General features: G+C 43.7%; 1 protein-coding gene across 1 annotated transcript in view; it reads right to left on the bottom strand.

The window, feature by feature from the left end:
• Positions 1–5757: 5757 nt before the first annotated feature.
• LOC124594038 (proline-rich protein 2-like) overlaps positions 5758–16986 on the bottom strand; it is a 100574-nt gene continuing 89345 nt past the window's right edge. The window contains exon 3 of the mRNA XM_047132389.1: positions 5758–5819. Within this exon, the coding sequence (XP_046988345.1) occupies positions 5758–5819 (62 nt within the window). The remainder of the gene's footprint in view (positions 5820–16986) is intronic.

Here is a 16986-nt window from a genome sequence, read left to right as displayed (position 1 = left end):
ACTCACGTGTGATTGGTTTACCATTCAAGCTATCGTAAGAGCAGCAGAAAAAATCCATTATATATATATCTTTACACTGCAGTTTTCTTCACACGTAAGCGATAGTTCTCTCAGTTTTGCACCATATAGTATTGTTACTCAGGCGAAGAAAAATCAGAACGGTCTTTACCTAATCAGAAATTGTGATGATGAAAACAAATAGCTTTTCTGACACTTCGTCTAGCCAATGACCTTAATGAGCACATCGAACAGAAAACGCTCGGAAGACATGACGCTAATAAAGCGAACGATCGTTTCTAGCCTCAGTAATACAGTTCTGAGGGAAAGAAAGTCCATAAGTTTCTTCTGCTGTACCGTATGCTGCACAAGCCATTCATCGATGATTAGTGCAGTTAGATCTGCCAAACAGCAAATTATGGTAACCTTGATTGTTATGTTTCATGCACTGTTCTCAGTAGTCCCATAGGTTTTCTATAGGATGAAGACGGTATGATTAATCGGACCAGGTGGCGGAGGGTTTGGTGATTTGGGCAGCCACATCATGGTATTCAAAGAGTTCCACGGTTATCTTGCAAGGTCACATTACTGCTAAGGATTATATGAACGTTTTGGCTGATCAGGTCCATTCAATGGTAAGTTGTTTCTATCCCAATGGTGGTGCTGTGGCACAAGATGGCAGGCCCCCTGTTCACGCAGCTCGCTTTGTCCAGGACAGGTTTAGTGAACACGACGATGAATTGTCGCATCTCCCCTGACCATGACTTTAACCAGATCGCAGTATTATTGATGCTTTGTGGTGTACTTGAATATTTGTGATATTGTGGTTTACAGCCAAAAGAAACTCAGTGACCGCTCTCTACTTGGAAAGCACCTTGTTGCTGACATTGTGAACACTACGTATAGCGGCGCCACTAATCGGAACTTCATGAATCTATGCTGGCTGAAGCAACAATATTCCACCATGTGCCACAACAAATTCCGCATTTTCTCAACCGAAATTGGCCGAGAAAGAAAATTTGTAGTATTACTTATTGAACGCACATCGTACTTTCGTCACAACCTTTCCAGATATGATATTTGTCATTTCCATGGTTAGCACACTGGACTCGCTTTCGAGACGACGACGGTTCAAAGCCACGTCTGGCAATCCTGATTTACGTTTTCCGTAATTTCATTATTTTCATCATGGCAGCGACTACAGCAGCCGTTACGAAATTGTCTCCAATGAAAAATAGCCCACAGTTTATTTTAAACCTTGAACGTGGTTTCTGCTATAATATTATAGCCTTCTTCAGAAGTCCTAAAAATGATCAAAATAACATCTAGACCAGTGATATAATCTACACATAAACTTCAAAATTAGGTAAATGATAACATATTACTTACATACACACTGATAAATGAAAAATGTCTTAGCCCAGCGGCTGCGTCAAGACCAATAAAATAACCTCAACAGTCATAAGCCTGTTTGGAACATAAGTAAAATTACGTATGGCACCGTATGTCCTCCACCACTACATCTATTATTCTGAGCGCACGGTTGTCAAATGTGCTGCACCCCATGAACTATAGGTGGCGCTCACAGTGAGCTACGTCGCACCGTTTATGGTGCGCGGAGTGCATCACATTTGACAACCGTGCGCTCAGTATACCAGATGTAGTGGAGGAGGACATATGATGCCATATGTAATTTTACTTATGTTCGAAACAGTCTTATGTCTGTTGAAGTTGTTTTATTGGTCTTGAAGCAGCCGCTGGGCTAAGACTTTTTCATTTATTAGTGTGTATGTAAGTAATATGTTATCATTTACCTAATTTTGAAGATTATGTGTTGATTGTATCACTGGTATAGATGTTATTCGATCATTGTAAGGACTTCTGAAGAAGGCTATAATATTGTAGCAGAAACCATGGTCAAGTTTTAAATTAAACATAATGTAGTGCAACTGTGGGCTGTTTTTCATTGGAGACAATTTCGTAACGGCTGCTGTAGGCTGCTGTAGTCGCTGCCATGGTGAAAATAATGAAATTACGGAAAACATAAATCAGGATGGCCAGTCGCGGCTTTGAACCGTCGTCGTCTCGAAAGCGAGTCCAGTGTGCTAACCATGGAAATGACAAATGTCATATCTGGCAAGGTTGTGACGAAAGTACGATGTGTGTTCAATAAGTAATACTACAGATTCTCTTTCTCGGCCCGTTTCGGTTGAAAAAATGCGGAATTTGTTATGGCACTTGGTGGAATGCTGTTGCTTCAGCCAACATAGTTTCATAAAGTTCCCAGTAGTGGCGGCGCTGTACGTAGTGTTCAAAATGTCTGCAACGGAGGTGCTCTCCAAGAAGAGAGCGGTCACTGAGTTTCTTTTGGCTGTAAACCACAAAATCACAAATATTCATAGGCGCTTGCAGACTATCTAAGGAGACCTGGAAGAGATCAGAAGCACGGTGAGTCTTTGGGCGAGGCGTCTGTTATCATCGCAACAAGGTCGCGCAAACCTATCGAATCTCCCGCGTGCTGGCCGGTTACACACAGCGGTGACTCCTGCAATGTTGGAACTTGTGGACGCTTCCATTCGAGGTGATCGAAGGAACAGTCTAACACCTCGCTGCTCAGCTGGATATCTCTGTTGGTAATACCGACGTACTCGTTCACCATTTGGGGTACTCAAAGGTGTGTACCCGCTGGGTTCCTCGCCGCCCAGCAAAAGACCATAAAGGGCGTTACGAGGCTGATTGTGAATTTTTTTTGTAACGAATATCGTGACAAGTGATGAAACATGGCTTCATCATTTCGACCCGGATGCAAAACGGCAATCCATGGAGTGACGCCACACCACCTCTCTTCCGAGGAAAAATTCAAAGCCACACCCCTAGCCAATAAAGTCATATTGCAGGTCTTCTGGTACTCTGAAGGGGTTATGCTGTTTGATGTCCCACCTCATGATGCAATGATCAACTCTGAAGTGCATTATGCTACCTGTCTTCAGAAAAAAAGTGTTGTGTTACTTATTGAACGCACATAGTAATTGAGGTATTGCGGCGGCGCGGTTCCTTCCGTCCATTTACGATGAAACTGCACCTACCTGTGAACATTGTCTCAGCAGATCATCACTAGGGAAGCAGAGCGAAACCTATTGTACTTTGACGTGAACCAAGCTGCAATTAAAGCCACTAATTAAAGATTCGGGAGAAAGTTTTCACACGAAATGAAAGGTTGGAAATTTTATCCTTAATTAATATATTCTGAAACTTAGGTGAACAAGTATCACTGCCAAGCCCGTGCTAGTCTTAACACAGTCACTCACAATACCTTTCCCTCACGTTAGCAAGATTATGGTGTTGCATTTCCCTAAAACGTAATAGTTACAAAAATAGGATTGTTTTTCATTGAGGATGCTCGCCAAATATTAATTCTGTCGGTACCTAATGCAGTCACAGTTTTTAGCCCCCGACCTGCTCAATACGCCACGCGTAATTTATGTATTTTCTCGTCACAAAATTCATTTATAAATTCCGAAATTTCTACACACCCATTGGAATAATTATGCCGTCACTTTACAACACTTTTGATGTATGAAACACTGCTAGATCCGGCAACTTATCATTTCCATCGGAACTACTACTACTAGACACGTCCGAACTGTTTCATGGCTAGGCTCCGACTCCTCTCTAGAATACTCTAAGTCTTCTCTACCAACAGAGAAAGGCGCGCGAAGAGTACTGCTTTACGATGGTCAGTTTACTCAACAGCCAATAGCAAAACAACATTCTCCTGCGTCACTCCGCGCTTTTCATAAATAGCCAATCGCAAAATAGTAAACCTAACGACTGCACTTTTTACCGACGTAATTATCTAATATGCTGAAGTTTTGTTTACACATAAAGTTATTTACTATTGTTATTTATATGTGAATTAACTTTCCCTATACCATAAACTTACTTTACAAAACTATTCTACAAAAATCCCCTTTGTCCACATACATACTTCTTCGAAATGTTCCCACACTAAATCCCACTACATAACTCGTTAAACGATTATCTTCATATTAACCTTAAACCACACTCACGTATCATTCATACTGCTAACACACATTTATAACATTTTACGTACACAAAAAGACATAATAACACTTTGTGAAAATACTAGAACAGTTTATGAAAAACATTCTATTACATTAGTGCACTCTAATGTGCACAATCGAAACCAAATCACAGTCCCCTATCTAATACTGTCCTCTATCGGCTGATACATAAACTACGTGGGCGTCCAGTCTCGTGTTACCGTCTGTCACTATCCAGCTCTGACAAGGGAACCTCCCCATCGCACTCCCCTCAGATTTAGTTGTAAGTTGGCACAGTGGATAGGCCCTGAAAAACTGAACACAGATCAATCGAGAAAACAGGAAAAAGTTGTGTGGAACTATGAAAAAATAAGCAAAATATACAAACTGAGTAGTAAATGCGCAAGATATGTAACATCAACGAAAGTGTGAGCCATGCAGCGCCGTGGTCCCGTGGTTAGCGTGAGCGGCTGCGGAAAGCGAGCTCGTTGGTTCAAGTCTTCCCTCGAGTAAAAGTTTAATTTTTTTTATTATCTGTCCGTCCGTTATGTTTTCATCACTTTTTAGGGAGTGATTATCACATCCACAAGAAAACCTAAATCGGGAAAGGTAGAAGAATCTTTTTACCCATTAGCAAAGTGTACAAATTAGGTGGGTCAACAACATATTCCTGTCTTGTGACGCACATGCCGTCACCAGTGTCGTATAGAATATTTCAGACGTGTTTTCCTGTGGAGCAATCGGTTGACCTATGACCTTGAGATCAAATGTTTTCAGTTCCCATTGGAGAGGCACCTCCTTTCGTCTACTAATCGCACGGTTTTGTGGTGCGGTCGCAAAACACAGACACTAAACTTATTACAGTGAATAGAGACGTCAATGAACGAACGGACAGATCATAACTTTGCGAAGATAAAAACAGTAGGATTTTCACTCGAGGGAGGACTTGAACCAAAGACCTCTCGTTCCGCAGCCGCTCACGCTGCCCACAGAACCACGGCGCTCTTTAGGTCACACTCTCCTTGATGTTGCGTATCTTCCGCATGGACTACTCAGTTTGTATATTTTGCTTATTATTTTCATAGTTCCACACAATTTCTTTCTGTTTTCTCGATTGATCTGTGTTCCGTTTTTCAAGGCCTATCCACTATGCCAACTTATAACTAAATCTGAGGGGGGTGCGATGGGGAGGTTCCCTTGTGAGACACATCTCCCACTTAACCGCCTCCAAGGGAGGATCGGTATACGGCGCTACGCCTCAGTATGTTGTGTGTATACTGCGTATATTGAGGACTTTGTGGGAGAATATTCCTGCGGCGCTGCACAGTGATGTAGAAAACTCGGAAAGAGGCGGAAATTGCTACCAGCTTTCGCCGTGACAGTTTCCCTGTCTCCTTCCACCGCCGGAGTCACGGACGGACTGCCGCTATCCGTTTGATGGGCATGCGCGCCTGTGAACGCGCCACCCTCTGACACGTGAGCTCTCCAGATTACACTCTGTGCGCAGGGGCCGTCACAGGCGCGAGGTGGCGGGCGTTTTTCAGTGTCAGCGGCGCGGCACGGCGCAGCTATTGGAAGTCCATTAGGAGCGGCCGGAAATATTAGGCAGGCGGCCGGCCCGCCATTACGTCCAGCGCCGGCCGGCAATTTGCCCGCCGAACTGCCGCCGCGCTCCCTCTGACACAGGGCGCAGCCGCTACCGCACCAGCTCCACCCACGGCTCCGGCTCAAACACCCCGCCGCCAGCAAAGCACAGCGCTGGAGCGCAAAATCCAGCCAGGACAGCTGTTCAGCGCTCTATTTCCTGCCCGAGTTTGCGAGTATTACTCACAGTGCCCGCACAAGTCTCCACTCTTTTTTATATTCTATACAGATTTTCAGAGCGAAATTATCTATTCCCCGTTCGGTTATTAGTCTAGTGCGGTATAGCTTTTATCAGTACATATTAATACGAATATTAATACACGATGATCAATCACTATTTCAGATGCGACTGGCGAGCAGGACACAGCAAGTGCCATAATACATTTCCCAGAACAGTGAAAGAGAAGTCAAAATGTGCGAACAGGTTTCTCGGCTCATCCGTAGGTACTCGATACTCGACCGTTTCTGATAGAACGACTGTCAAAGTTCTCGAAGTAATTTAGATGCTTTTGGCGTCCGCTAATCTCAGTCGAAGTGATGGCACAGTGGATACTGCACCCCGTGACCGAAACTCTAATACTGTTTTTATTCTTTTCGTTTATCTATCCATGTCCTCAAAACTTGCCACACAAATGTTTCTTATCCAATTAGAAAACACAAGAGCGTTAACTGTACAATTACAACTCTCCTCCCGAACAGGCTATGAAGGCTCAAAGGTACTGATCGGCCGCCGTGTCATCCTTAGCCCGTAGGCATCACTGGATGCGGATATGGAGGTGCATGTGGTGAGCACGCCGCTCCCCCGGCCGTATGTCAGTTCACGAGACCGGAGCCGCTACTTCTCAATCAAGTAGCTCCTCAGTTTGCCTCACAAGGGCTGAGTGCACCCCGCTGGCCAACAACGCTCGGCAGACCGGATGTCACCCGTCCAAGTGCTAGCCCAGCCCGACAGCGCTTAACTTCGGTGATCTGACGGGAACCGGTGTTACCACTACGGCAAGGCCGGTGGCACAATTACAACTGGTTTTCTCAAAAGTGTTATACATTTATTACATGATATAAGTGTGCGTAGTATTTTCGAGGGTTAAAATCTTTTTACACTCTTATACTCTTATATTTCATGCTTGTATGAATTCTTATATTTATTCTCCAGGAAGATTTGGTGCATTCCCTTTGATGAAAACCGATAGTAGAAACATTCGAAACAAAGAAATTCCGAACACCGGAAGCATCGCACGAAGGCAGGTTTGCCACAGTGGCATTCCTTCGTATTGACCTTAGCACTCCTGAAGATTTCACACGTTGGAAATTTCGCGGCAAACCACGCATAACAGATCACTTTACCGAAAACTGACGCTTGAAATTCATCATGAATCAAGATACAATACAGCAATTTCACTGACAATTTCATATATTTTTTTCATTTATTTGTTTCCTCAGTTTGTTTAAATTCATTCACCGGACATACAGTTAGTAGACAAATAAGCACAACGTTATTTCCATATATATTACAAGACACTTGTCTAGTAATCTCGTATGGTACATTACGAAACACTCGTCTGGTAATCTTCTATGAGTATGGGCAGATAAGTGGAAAACAAAACAAAAATTGGGTTTGAACACGGGGCGTGAAGCCGGAACGCTAGCCACTATGCCACCGCCTAGACTGAACTACTTTCTTGCTAAAAGGCACACAAATTACCTCGAAAATTTTGACCAAAAACGGTCGGTTATCTACGGACAAGCCGAGACATGAGTTCACTTAATTTGACCACTCTTCCACTGAGCGAAGTTTCTGGAAAACCAGGTTATGGCACTTGCCGTGTTCTCCACGTGAGAGGTGGCAGTCAGCGAGGGTCATGGCGGCATCCGAGTCACTCCTGGGGTACTCGTTATTCGTAGCTTTTTAATATTCTTTTTAATACACGCCGATAAAAAGAATATCGCACCGGACTAATATGGGACCGCTCTGTGGAGTAAACTCGTAAAATTCCGCTTTAAAAATAATTGTTTGTAACTGGAAGAAAACTGACGCTTCCTGTCAACGCTTGGTGTCGCGATGTAGCGTTTCAGAAAGATCCGTGAAACTTTAATTAATTAACTCTGAGCACTATGGGACTTATCATCTATGGTCATCAGTCCCCTAGAACTTAGAACTACTTAAACCTAACTAACCTAAGGACAGCACACAACACCCAGTCATCAATCCGTGAAACCCTATATGGTTATTTCTGTAGTGTGATATTAGGTAGGATATTAATGCCACTTGCAGTTGTAATATTTTACATGTAGTTGCACCTAAAAACGTGTATTTGTTTCATTTTGTTGCATGTGACAATCACAAAGGCGGCAAATTATTCCAGACGTATGCTGCCGTCGCGACACTGTCCAGAGCCGGTCGATACTGAAGTCCAGCCGACATCCATTCGACGGGAGGACACCTGGGAAGATTTGTCCATTCTCTTATCACTCTGTTAAACTGTTGTAATATAATGTCGTAACCACTTCCGTAGAGGTGCTCAGGGTGTGAACATTAAAATGTGTGTATTTCATTCAGTTTGTGTCGCTTATCACTGTTAATAAAAGACTTCACTGGTAGTTACGTAAGGTCGAAAGACTTTTCAGCAATAGTAGATACCAGTGGTCGTTATAATCAATTTAAGAAGAAAATAGCATTACTTGGGGATTCTGAACTTCTACGACTATTAATATCTCTGACTACGACTCGTAATTAAGTAATGTTATGACTGCAGATAATCTGAATCGTTCTATGGCAAGGATCTTGTTATTCGAAGATATTTATTTTAAATTCAGAAGATGAATTATCCTGTCACTATAATCAAGAATTGTGCGAAAAGTGAAATAAACAGTTATTAATCCCAGAGAGAGCATTTAATGATCAGTATAATAGTGATCGCGTTTTGTTTCACAAAACTGCAACTTTTGGGGCTATACTGATTTTACGTGACCAGCAGTAGGAAGATCTCCAGGTTGTCTTTATTTGAGATAAAAGAATCTGCAAGCTTTAATTGAATACATTCTTTTAAAAAGCTACGTCGTCGTGAAGACGAGACGAGAGTTGCGGAGACACATATTTCTACAGCTGGCGGCCAGCTGTCTAATCAAGAAGCAAAATTACAAACAAGTCCTAATCCATTTCGAACACCATTGCCGTAGAAGATTTATGGTCACCTTTCCGTAACTAGGACTGAGTCATAGATCTAGAAACTCACGCCTACGGCTGGCACATTGCGTGTTGCTTGGACACAGTACTACACTGCAAGTGTGTGTCACATATCAAGTACTGACAAGTCTAGTGAATTGTCCCAACGCGGCGTGAAAGATGTGATGAGCAGTGTTTGTTAAGGCCGACTCCAGTTACTCACTGCAAATACAAAACTGAAAATATCTGCCAAAACACCAAATAAAGTGCGCCTGGCGACTCTTAGAAGGGACACCAGATATGTATACATACAAAAAGGGTGTTCCAGAAATGCTGCGACTGATCGCCACGATCGCCAGTGGAGAAGATGAAGCTAGCTGCTGTGTAGACACGCCTTGTCTTCTACAAATGCCCTGCTCTGTTACCTCAGTTTATTTTTCCTCTGTAATCCTCTAGAATCTCCAATGGTTTTCGGTATACAGGAGAAAAATAAACTGCAGATGGAAACCCATGTCTGAAACCATCATCCTCAATGGCAATAGAACGTCGAATTCGTAAGCCTTTCTATGCAGCAGCTACCTCCATCGTCTCTAAGGGCGATCGTGGCGATCAGTTGCGATCACTGAATAACAAGTTTGCGAGACGTTCTGTCTATGGTCCGTCAACAATCAAGTCACGTTTCCTGCCGTGGGGTGGCCTAGCAGCAGGCTCCAGTGTCTGTAACTTCGACGCTCTGTAGCGTGGTTGGATGACGTTTTTCGGACACAGGTTCCTATCCTCGATTTCTTCCTCAAGACGCTCTCTACAACCTTTCGAAGTTTGTAGCAACATTTCTAGGACACCCGCTATGTAATTTTTAAAGTGGAATTTTGTGTGCCCATTCGGTAGAGTGGCCCAAAATTCGTGTACTGTGATATTTGTTTTTGGGTAAATATTAATAGGAACAGTAAAACACAAAGAATAACCAGAACTCCAACAGCGATTGAGCACCGTTTTGCACGGCAGTAGCAGTCAGCGGGTCCCAAGGCAGTGCTGTCGCAGCATCACTGTTCTTGTTCATACATACCGATAAAATGAATACTGCACTAGACTAATGTAGATGCAGTACACCTGGTTAGTGGACACTGTCTTCCTGGGACAAAAGCAACGATAAACGGACAACCTAGCATTGTCAGGAACAGCAAGTAAACATTTCGTCTCTAATGGAAGCTATTCCGCCGGCCGGAGTGGCCGTGCGGTTCTAGGCGCTACAGTCTGGAACCGAGCTACCGCTACGGTCGCAGGTTCGAATCCTGCCTCGGGCCTGGATGTGTGTGATGTCCTTAGGTTAGTTAGGTTTAATTAGTTCTAAGTTCTAGGCGACTGATGACCTCAGAAGTTAAGCCGCATAGTGCTCAGAGCCATTTGAAACATTTGAAGCTATTCCCCATGACGTGCTCTATCACTGTGCAAATATCTGCACTATATTCATCCAGTAGTTGAGAATGAGAACACTTAGCAGCTGGAAACAAATTTTACATACAAGTTCAAATCTTAATGAAGCTTTTTCTAGTAGATGCTCTCCATAAATGACGAAAGCAAAATTGTTGCTGTTTATGCAGTAAACCTGCCGCATCAGGCATGACGTTTTAATTTTTACTTCTTTACTATTAAATCTATTAACAATACACTTTGCAGACAGTGTTAACACATACCACTGAATGTGCCTTCAAAATTATATGATTGTACAACATCTAGGTCAGGAGATATGACATCATAAACACTGACATGCATGAAAAACTAGGTTTCCTTAAAACGAAGCACTAGTTATCTCGACTGCACTTATCCATTATTTGATAATGAGAACAATCAGCGATTTCCATCAAACTGTAACATAACTTCAAATTGTTTCTGAACATTTTCTCACATCATGTTTCATGTAATCAAATACTGACCTCATTACCTTATTTGTAAAATAATCATAGATTTGAAGCTGTTTTAGGTAGAGGTGTTTATTTCCTTAAAAGCTCTGGAGTTTACTGATTTTTTTCAGTCCGCAAAGAAGCGTTGTTGTATTAAGAACCCATACAGGTGGGAACGAAAAGGCGTAAAATTGAACCGCAATTCAGGAACACATGGAGCAATTTCAATCAAATTTGACAGGTAGAGAAGTTATTATTTGTATAAAACTGCTGTAGGAGTGAGATTCGTCACTAGCACCATCGATAGAGGTATTAATGAGAACGAGTGACGCAAAAATATTCAAAAATGATCATTTGGGTATTTATTTCCTGTACTTGGTTGACTTGGAATACTTTTAAAATATGAAGTGGAATTTGATTCTTATTTGTGCTGGAGGGAGCGAAAATGAGCACTGCTGCCAACCAATAATGTTGGCAGCGTGTTTCAGGACTTAAGATCAAGCCATATAGCTAAACAACACAAATAAATGTAACACTCTCTCTGGAGTTATATACTGTAAAACAAAGAATCAAATGTAAATATGTGCAGTATATGCCCTGTGTGCATATATTCAACATCTTCTAAGCCTCTGGAATGATGCCAACCAAACATGATCCTTAATATCTGGAACTAAATACTGTGGGGGTAGAGACCGTCAATTTCCCATTGAGGTGGGGGTGCTAATGGCGTGATAGACGGAGAAGGTGATGTCAAGACGAACAGAGAGAGACTGGGGATGAGGAGATGAACAGAGATGGGAGAATGCGGAGGAGGAGATAGAGAGGGAAGAAGAGGTGATGGACAAAGAGGGCGGGGGAGGAGACGCCAAAGAGAGGAAGGGTAAGGAAAATGACGTCACGTTTCATAGCCAGTATGTTATAAAAATGGATGAGTTTGTGGTTGTTCCACATCTCCAAAACCACTGGGTCGATTTCAAAGAGACTCACTTCACATGTACCATTTATAGTCTGCAAAGAAGTGCTGTGAGGATAACAGCAACCTCCCACTAGGGTGGAAGGGCGGGCGGATGAAAGTGAGAATGGAATGACATTGGATATAGACGGACACAGCGTGGAGGAGGATGTGGGAACAGAGAGTGGGCAGAAGAGGGTGGTCAGAGAGAGTGAGTATGGATGAGGAGATTGACAGAGAGGGAAGGGGAGGGGGAGCAGGAGGAGGAGGAGGAGGAGGAGGAGGAGGAGAAGGCGCAGGAAGCATGCAGAAGATGGAGAGGTGTAATAGACAGGTTGAAGAGGGAGAGGATGTTATATAGAAGTTGGGAGCCGGCAATCTGAAGTTCGAGGGGGTTTGGGCGGCAGGTGGAAGAGGGTCACGCTGTGAGGAGGCAAGGGAAGATGGGTAAGTTGTGAGAAGGTGGGTAGGTAAGGCACAGGGCATGAGGGGGAACGTGTATTAGTGACTGGATGTGAGGAGGCAGGCGGAAGAGGAACGGGGTGTGATGAAGCAGGTGGAAGATGTCAAGAGGAATAGAAGCGGCAAGTATATTATATGACTTGCAAATTATATTTCTTAATTTGGCTGCTGTACTTATCAATTTGTTTGTGTATATGTATGTTTCTTTGTTTGAATGTTAACAATTTGTATTCTGTTTACATGAATACAAGTAAACGAAATTTATTTTCTATTACAATATCAGGAGTTTATTTGTATTTTATGGTTGGAATAAATAAATACGCTAGCAACGTTAGTTATTCAGTTAGTATTCATGTATAAGAATGGAAAGAATGGATGTATGTTGCACATTTCCTCTTACACCACAGGTTTGATACCAACCAAACTTGGTACACACATTGCGGCGGGAGGAACTAGGTTTGGAGCGGCAAAGGGGCTGATCCCGAAATAAACACAGCCTAAAACGAATAATGAAGTTGTTAACAATTTCAGAAAAAGAACTAATTCTTTCCAGAGGTCCAAAAATTACAGATCACCCATTTCTACTCGATGAAAAACGGACAGCCAAAATAAATCTCAATAGAACTTTACCACACCATAGAAATTGCAATAAGAAAAGGTCCCTTCGCGGGCTCAAGGCCGACTGACACAAGTCCGAAATATCCCTGGGACCGACGACCTCACTGTTTGGTCCCATCCCTCAAATCAACCAACAAACCGAAGTATTCGTAATCTGAAACACAAAGCAACAAGACTCAACATAAATAACATACAGTACAAAAACAATGATGACAGCTTAACTACTAATCAATAAGAATAAATGACAATCTATATTTGACGCTGGCGTCGGAGTGCGTAACAAGAATTTCAGTAAGACAACCTTTAAAGTAACTCCGACCAGCACAGGACTCGAACTAACCTGATTAATGGTCGAGTTTCCATTCACTAAGGTGCTTATAATAAACTGCTATTGATTGCACGTGTAAAGATTCTTTCAAGTGACTACACTAGCCGATATTTCAGAAAGAAGAAAATGCTCAAAGAATTTACACTGAGGTGACAAAAGTCATGGATAGCGAAACGTACATACACAGATGGCGGTAGTATCGCCCACACAGAGTGTAAAAGGACATTGCCTTGGCAAAAGTGCCGTTTGTACTCAGGTGACTGAAACGCCTGATTAAATCCGCAGGACAGAAAAGGTAGTTGTAATTGTGGAAAGGGGCCAGAAATGAGCGGCTGTCAGTTACACTCGAACACATATAACCTTATTTAGTTGCCCAAACATTACAGCGCAAATTTCCGAGCTTAACTATCAACTGAATATCTTACACAATCTTACGGTTTAAGGGCACAACCTCGTTAATTTTTGAAACGGCTGAAAGCCTCTCATTTAAAACACAACTACAATAAATTTTCAAAAAGGCAGAAAGCGCAAGGTTTTACCCTTAAATAATATTTCAAATGAGGCTGAAGGCCCAAACAATCTAAGACTTGACAAGGAAGGAATTTTAATTTTTAAACGGCTGAAGGCCCATGATTTGAAAACACAACTACACTACTGGCCATTAAAATTGCTACACCACGAAGATGGCGTGCTACAGACGTGAAATTTAACTGACGGGAAGAAGATGCTGTGATATGCAAATGATTAGCTTTTCAGAGCATTCACACAAGGTTGGCGCCGGTGGCAACACCTACAATGAGCTGACATGAAGAAAGTTTCCAACCGATTTATCATACACAAACAGCAGTTGACCGCCGTTCCCTGGTGAAATGATGTTGAGATGCCTCCTGAAAGGAGAAATGCGTACCATCACGTTTCCGACTTTGATAAAAGTCGGATTGTAGCCTATCGCGATTGCGGTTTATCGTATCGCGACATTGCTGCTCGCGTTGGTCGAAATCCAATGACTGTTAGCAGAATATGGAATCAGTGGGTTCAGGAGGGTAATACGGAACGCCGTGCTGGATCCCAACGGCCTCGTATCACTAGCAGTCGAGATGACAGGCATATTATCCGCATGGCTGTAACGGATCGTGCAGCCACGTCTCGATCCCCGAGTCAACAGATGGGGAGGTTTGCAAGACAACAACCATCTACACGAACAGTTCGACGACGTTAGCAGCAGCATGGACTATCAGCTCGGAGACCATGGATGCGGTTACCCTTGATGCTGCATCACGGACAGGAGCGACTGCAGTGGTGTACTCAACGACGAACCTGGGGTCACGAATGGCAAAGTGTCATTTTTTCGGAAGAATCCAGGTTCTGTTTACAGCGTCATGATGGTCGCATCCGTGTTTGGCGACATTGCGGTGAACGCACATTGGAAGCGTGTATTCGTCGTAGCCATACTGGCGTATCACCCAGCGTGATGGTATGGGGTGCCATTGATTACACGTCTCTGTCACCTCTTGTTCACTTTGAACCGTGGACGTTACATATCAGATGTGTTACGACTCGTGGCTCTACCGTTCATTCGATCCCTGCTAAACCCTACACTTCAGCAGGATAATGCACGACCGCATGTTGCAGGTCCTGTACGGGCCTTTCTGGATACAGGAAATGTTCGACTGCTGCCCTGGCCAGCACATTCTCCTCTCACCAACTGAAAATGTCTGGTCAATGGTGGCCGAGCGACTGGCTCGTCACAAAACCCCAGCCACTACTCTTGATGAACTGTGGTATCGTGTTGAAGCTGCATGGGCAGCTGTACCTCTGCACGCCATGCAAGCTCTGTTTGACTCAATGCCCAGGCGTATCAAGGTCGTTATTACGGCCAGAGGTGATTGTTCTGGGTACTGATTTCTCGGTATCTGTGCACCCAAATTGCGTGAAAATTTAATCACATGTCATTTCTAATGTAATATATCTGTGCAATGAATACCCATTTGTCATCTGCATTTCTTCTTGGTGTAGCAATTTTAATGTTCAGTAGTGTACACTAGATTTTCAAAGCCAGAAGGTCCAAAGCTTTATCCGGAAAAAAAATTTAAAATGAGGCTGAAGGCCCAAACAATCTAAGACTTAACAAGTAAGGAATTTTAATTTCAAGGCAACTGAAAGCCCATTACACCAATAAGAAAAGGCAGTGCAGCCAGCGGCACTCAGAAGTTTGCGGGGGTCGGTCTGCACTTGAAATATTAACATTCGTTTAGGGGAGACAGGTAGTCGGACCAACTATATCCGATCCGCCGGCAACCCAACCAAGAGACAGTCAACGGACCCACCGACAAGACGACTTGCTTTCCATCCGACAAGTACACAAGGAACTCCAAAGTCAAAACGTAAAAGGCGTAGCCGCCCACAACAAAGTATGCATAAGCTGTCAAAACTACACACACGTGTTGGACAGCGACAACACGGTGAGGAAAGGACACTGCCTGAATTTTACGTCAGCGGCCAGGGCAGGTAACCGGAACGCTACCGACCACAAGCCAGAAAAGTCCGCTGGCGCACTTGGATTTCAAAAGACCAAAATACAGTTAAACTCCACCGATGAAAACCAACGGCACAATGTGAACAGACTGGCTTCGGTATTTAAATCACCACTCAACTTTGATGTCCTGGGTCGGTGAGCCACGAACCTCGTAGCAATCGTAACAGCTCCCACACACTCCGACACTGCGAAGGGCCCGCCAGTGGGCCCAGTCAATTGTGCCGCTCGGAGATTTCCTGGTTGATCCACACCAACCGACCGACTGTCGCACACCAGCACGGAGACAGCACTAAAATAAATGAGCAGTCGTCATCACAAGTTACGCACAGTTTCACGAGCACTTGCACGAAGGACTAGACAATACTAACGGCAGCGGCTGTGCAATAACAAGGGCGAATCACGAGTCGGCACACGCAGGCAACCCATAAGCGATCGCCGGCCAACATACACGTCGTACGACAAGACGACCGACCGACGACCAACCATGGTGGTCCGCACTCAAGTGATACAGGGTGTTTCAAAAATGACCGGTATATTTGAAACGGCAATAAAAACTAAACGAGCAGCGATAGAAATACACCGTTTGTTGCAATATGCTTGGGACAACAGTACATTTTCAGGCGGACAAACTTTCGAAATTACAGTAGTTACAATTTTCAACAACAGATGGCGCTGCGATCTGGGAAACACTATAGTACGATATTTTCCACATATTCACCATGCGTAGCAATAATATGGCGTAGTCTCAGAATGAAATTACCCGAAACCTTTGACAACGTGTCTGGCGGAATGGCTTCACATGCAGATGAGATGTACTGCTTCAGCTGTTCAATTGTTTCTGGATTCTGGCGGTACACCTGGTCTTTCAAGTGTCCCTGTGGTGTCACCGCCAGACACCACACTTGCTAGGTGGTAGCTTAAATCGGCCGCGGTCCATTAGTACATGTAGGACCCGCGTGTCGCCACTGTGTGATCGCAGACCGAGCGCCATCACAAGGCAGGTCTCGAGATACGGAATAGCACTCGCCCCAGTTGTAGGACGACTTTGCTAGCGACGACACGGACGAAGCATCGCTCATTAGCCGAGCAGACAGAATAGCCTTCAGCTAAGTTCATGGCTACGACCTAGCAAGGCGCCATTAACCATTTTAAGATAGAGTCTCACTTGTATCATCAAGGAATGCTGTATTCAAATGAAGGATTAAAAGTTAAGTATTATAGCAGCTACGTACTTTTCTTGCTACCATTCATTACGTATCCTGTTTCAGACCTCTATCTAGCCTACGTGAGATTACGCGTGCCTTTCGGCTACTTCAGTGTG

This window comes from Schistocerca americana, chromosome 2 (genome assembly GCF_021461395.2).
Source record: "Schistocerca americana isolate TAMUIC-IGC-003095 chromosome 2, iqSchAmer2.1, whole genome shotgun sequence".
In the NCBI taxonomy this organism is placed as follows: Eukaryota; Metazoa; Arthropoda; class Insecta; order Orthoptera; family Acrididae; genus Schistocerca; species Schistocerca americana.
This window is presented reverse-complemented; position numbering and strand designations above follow the sequence as displayed.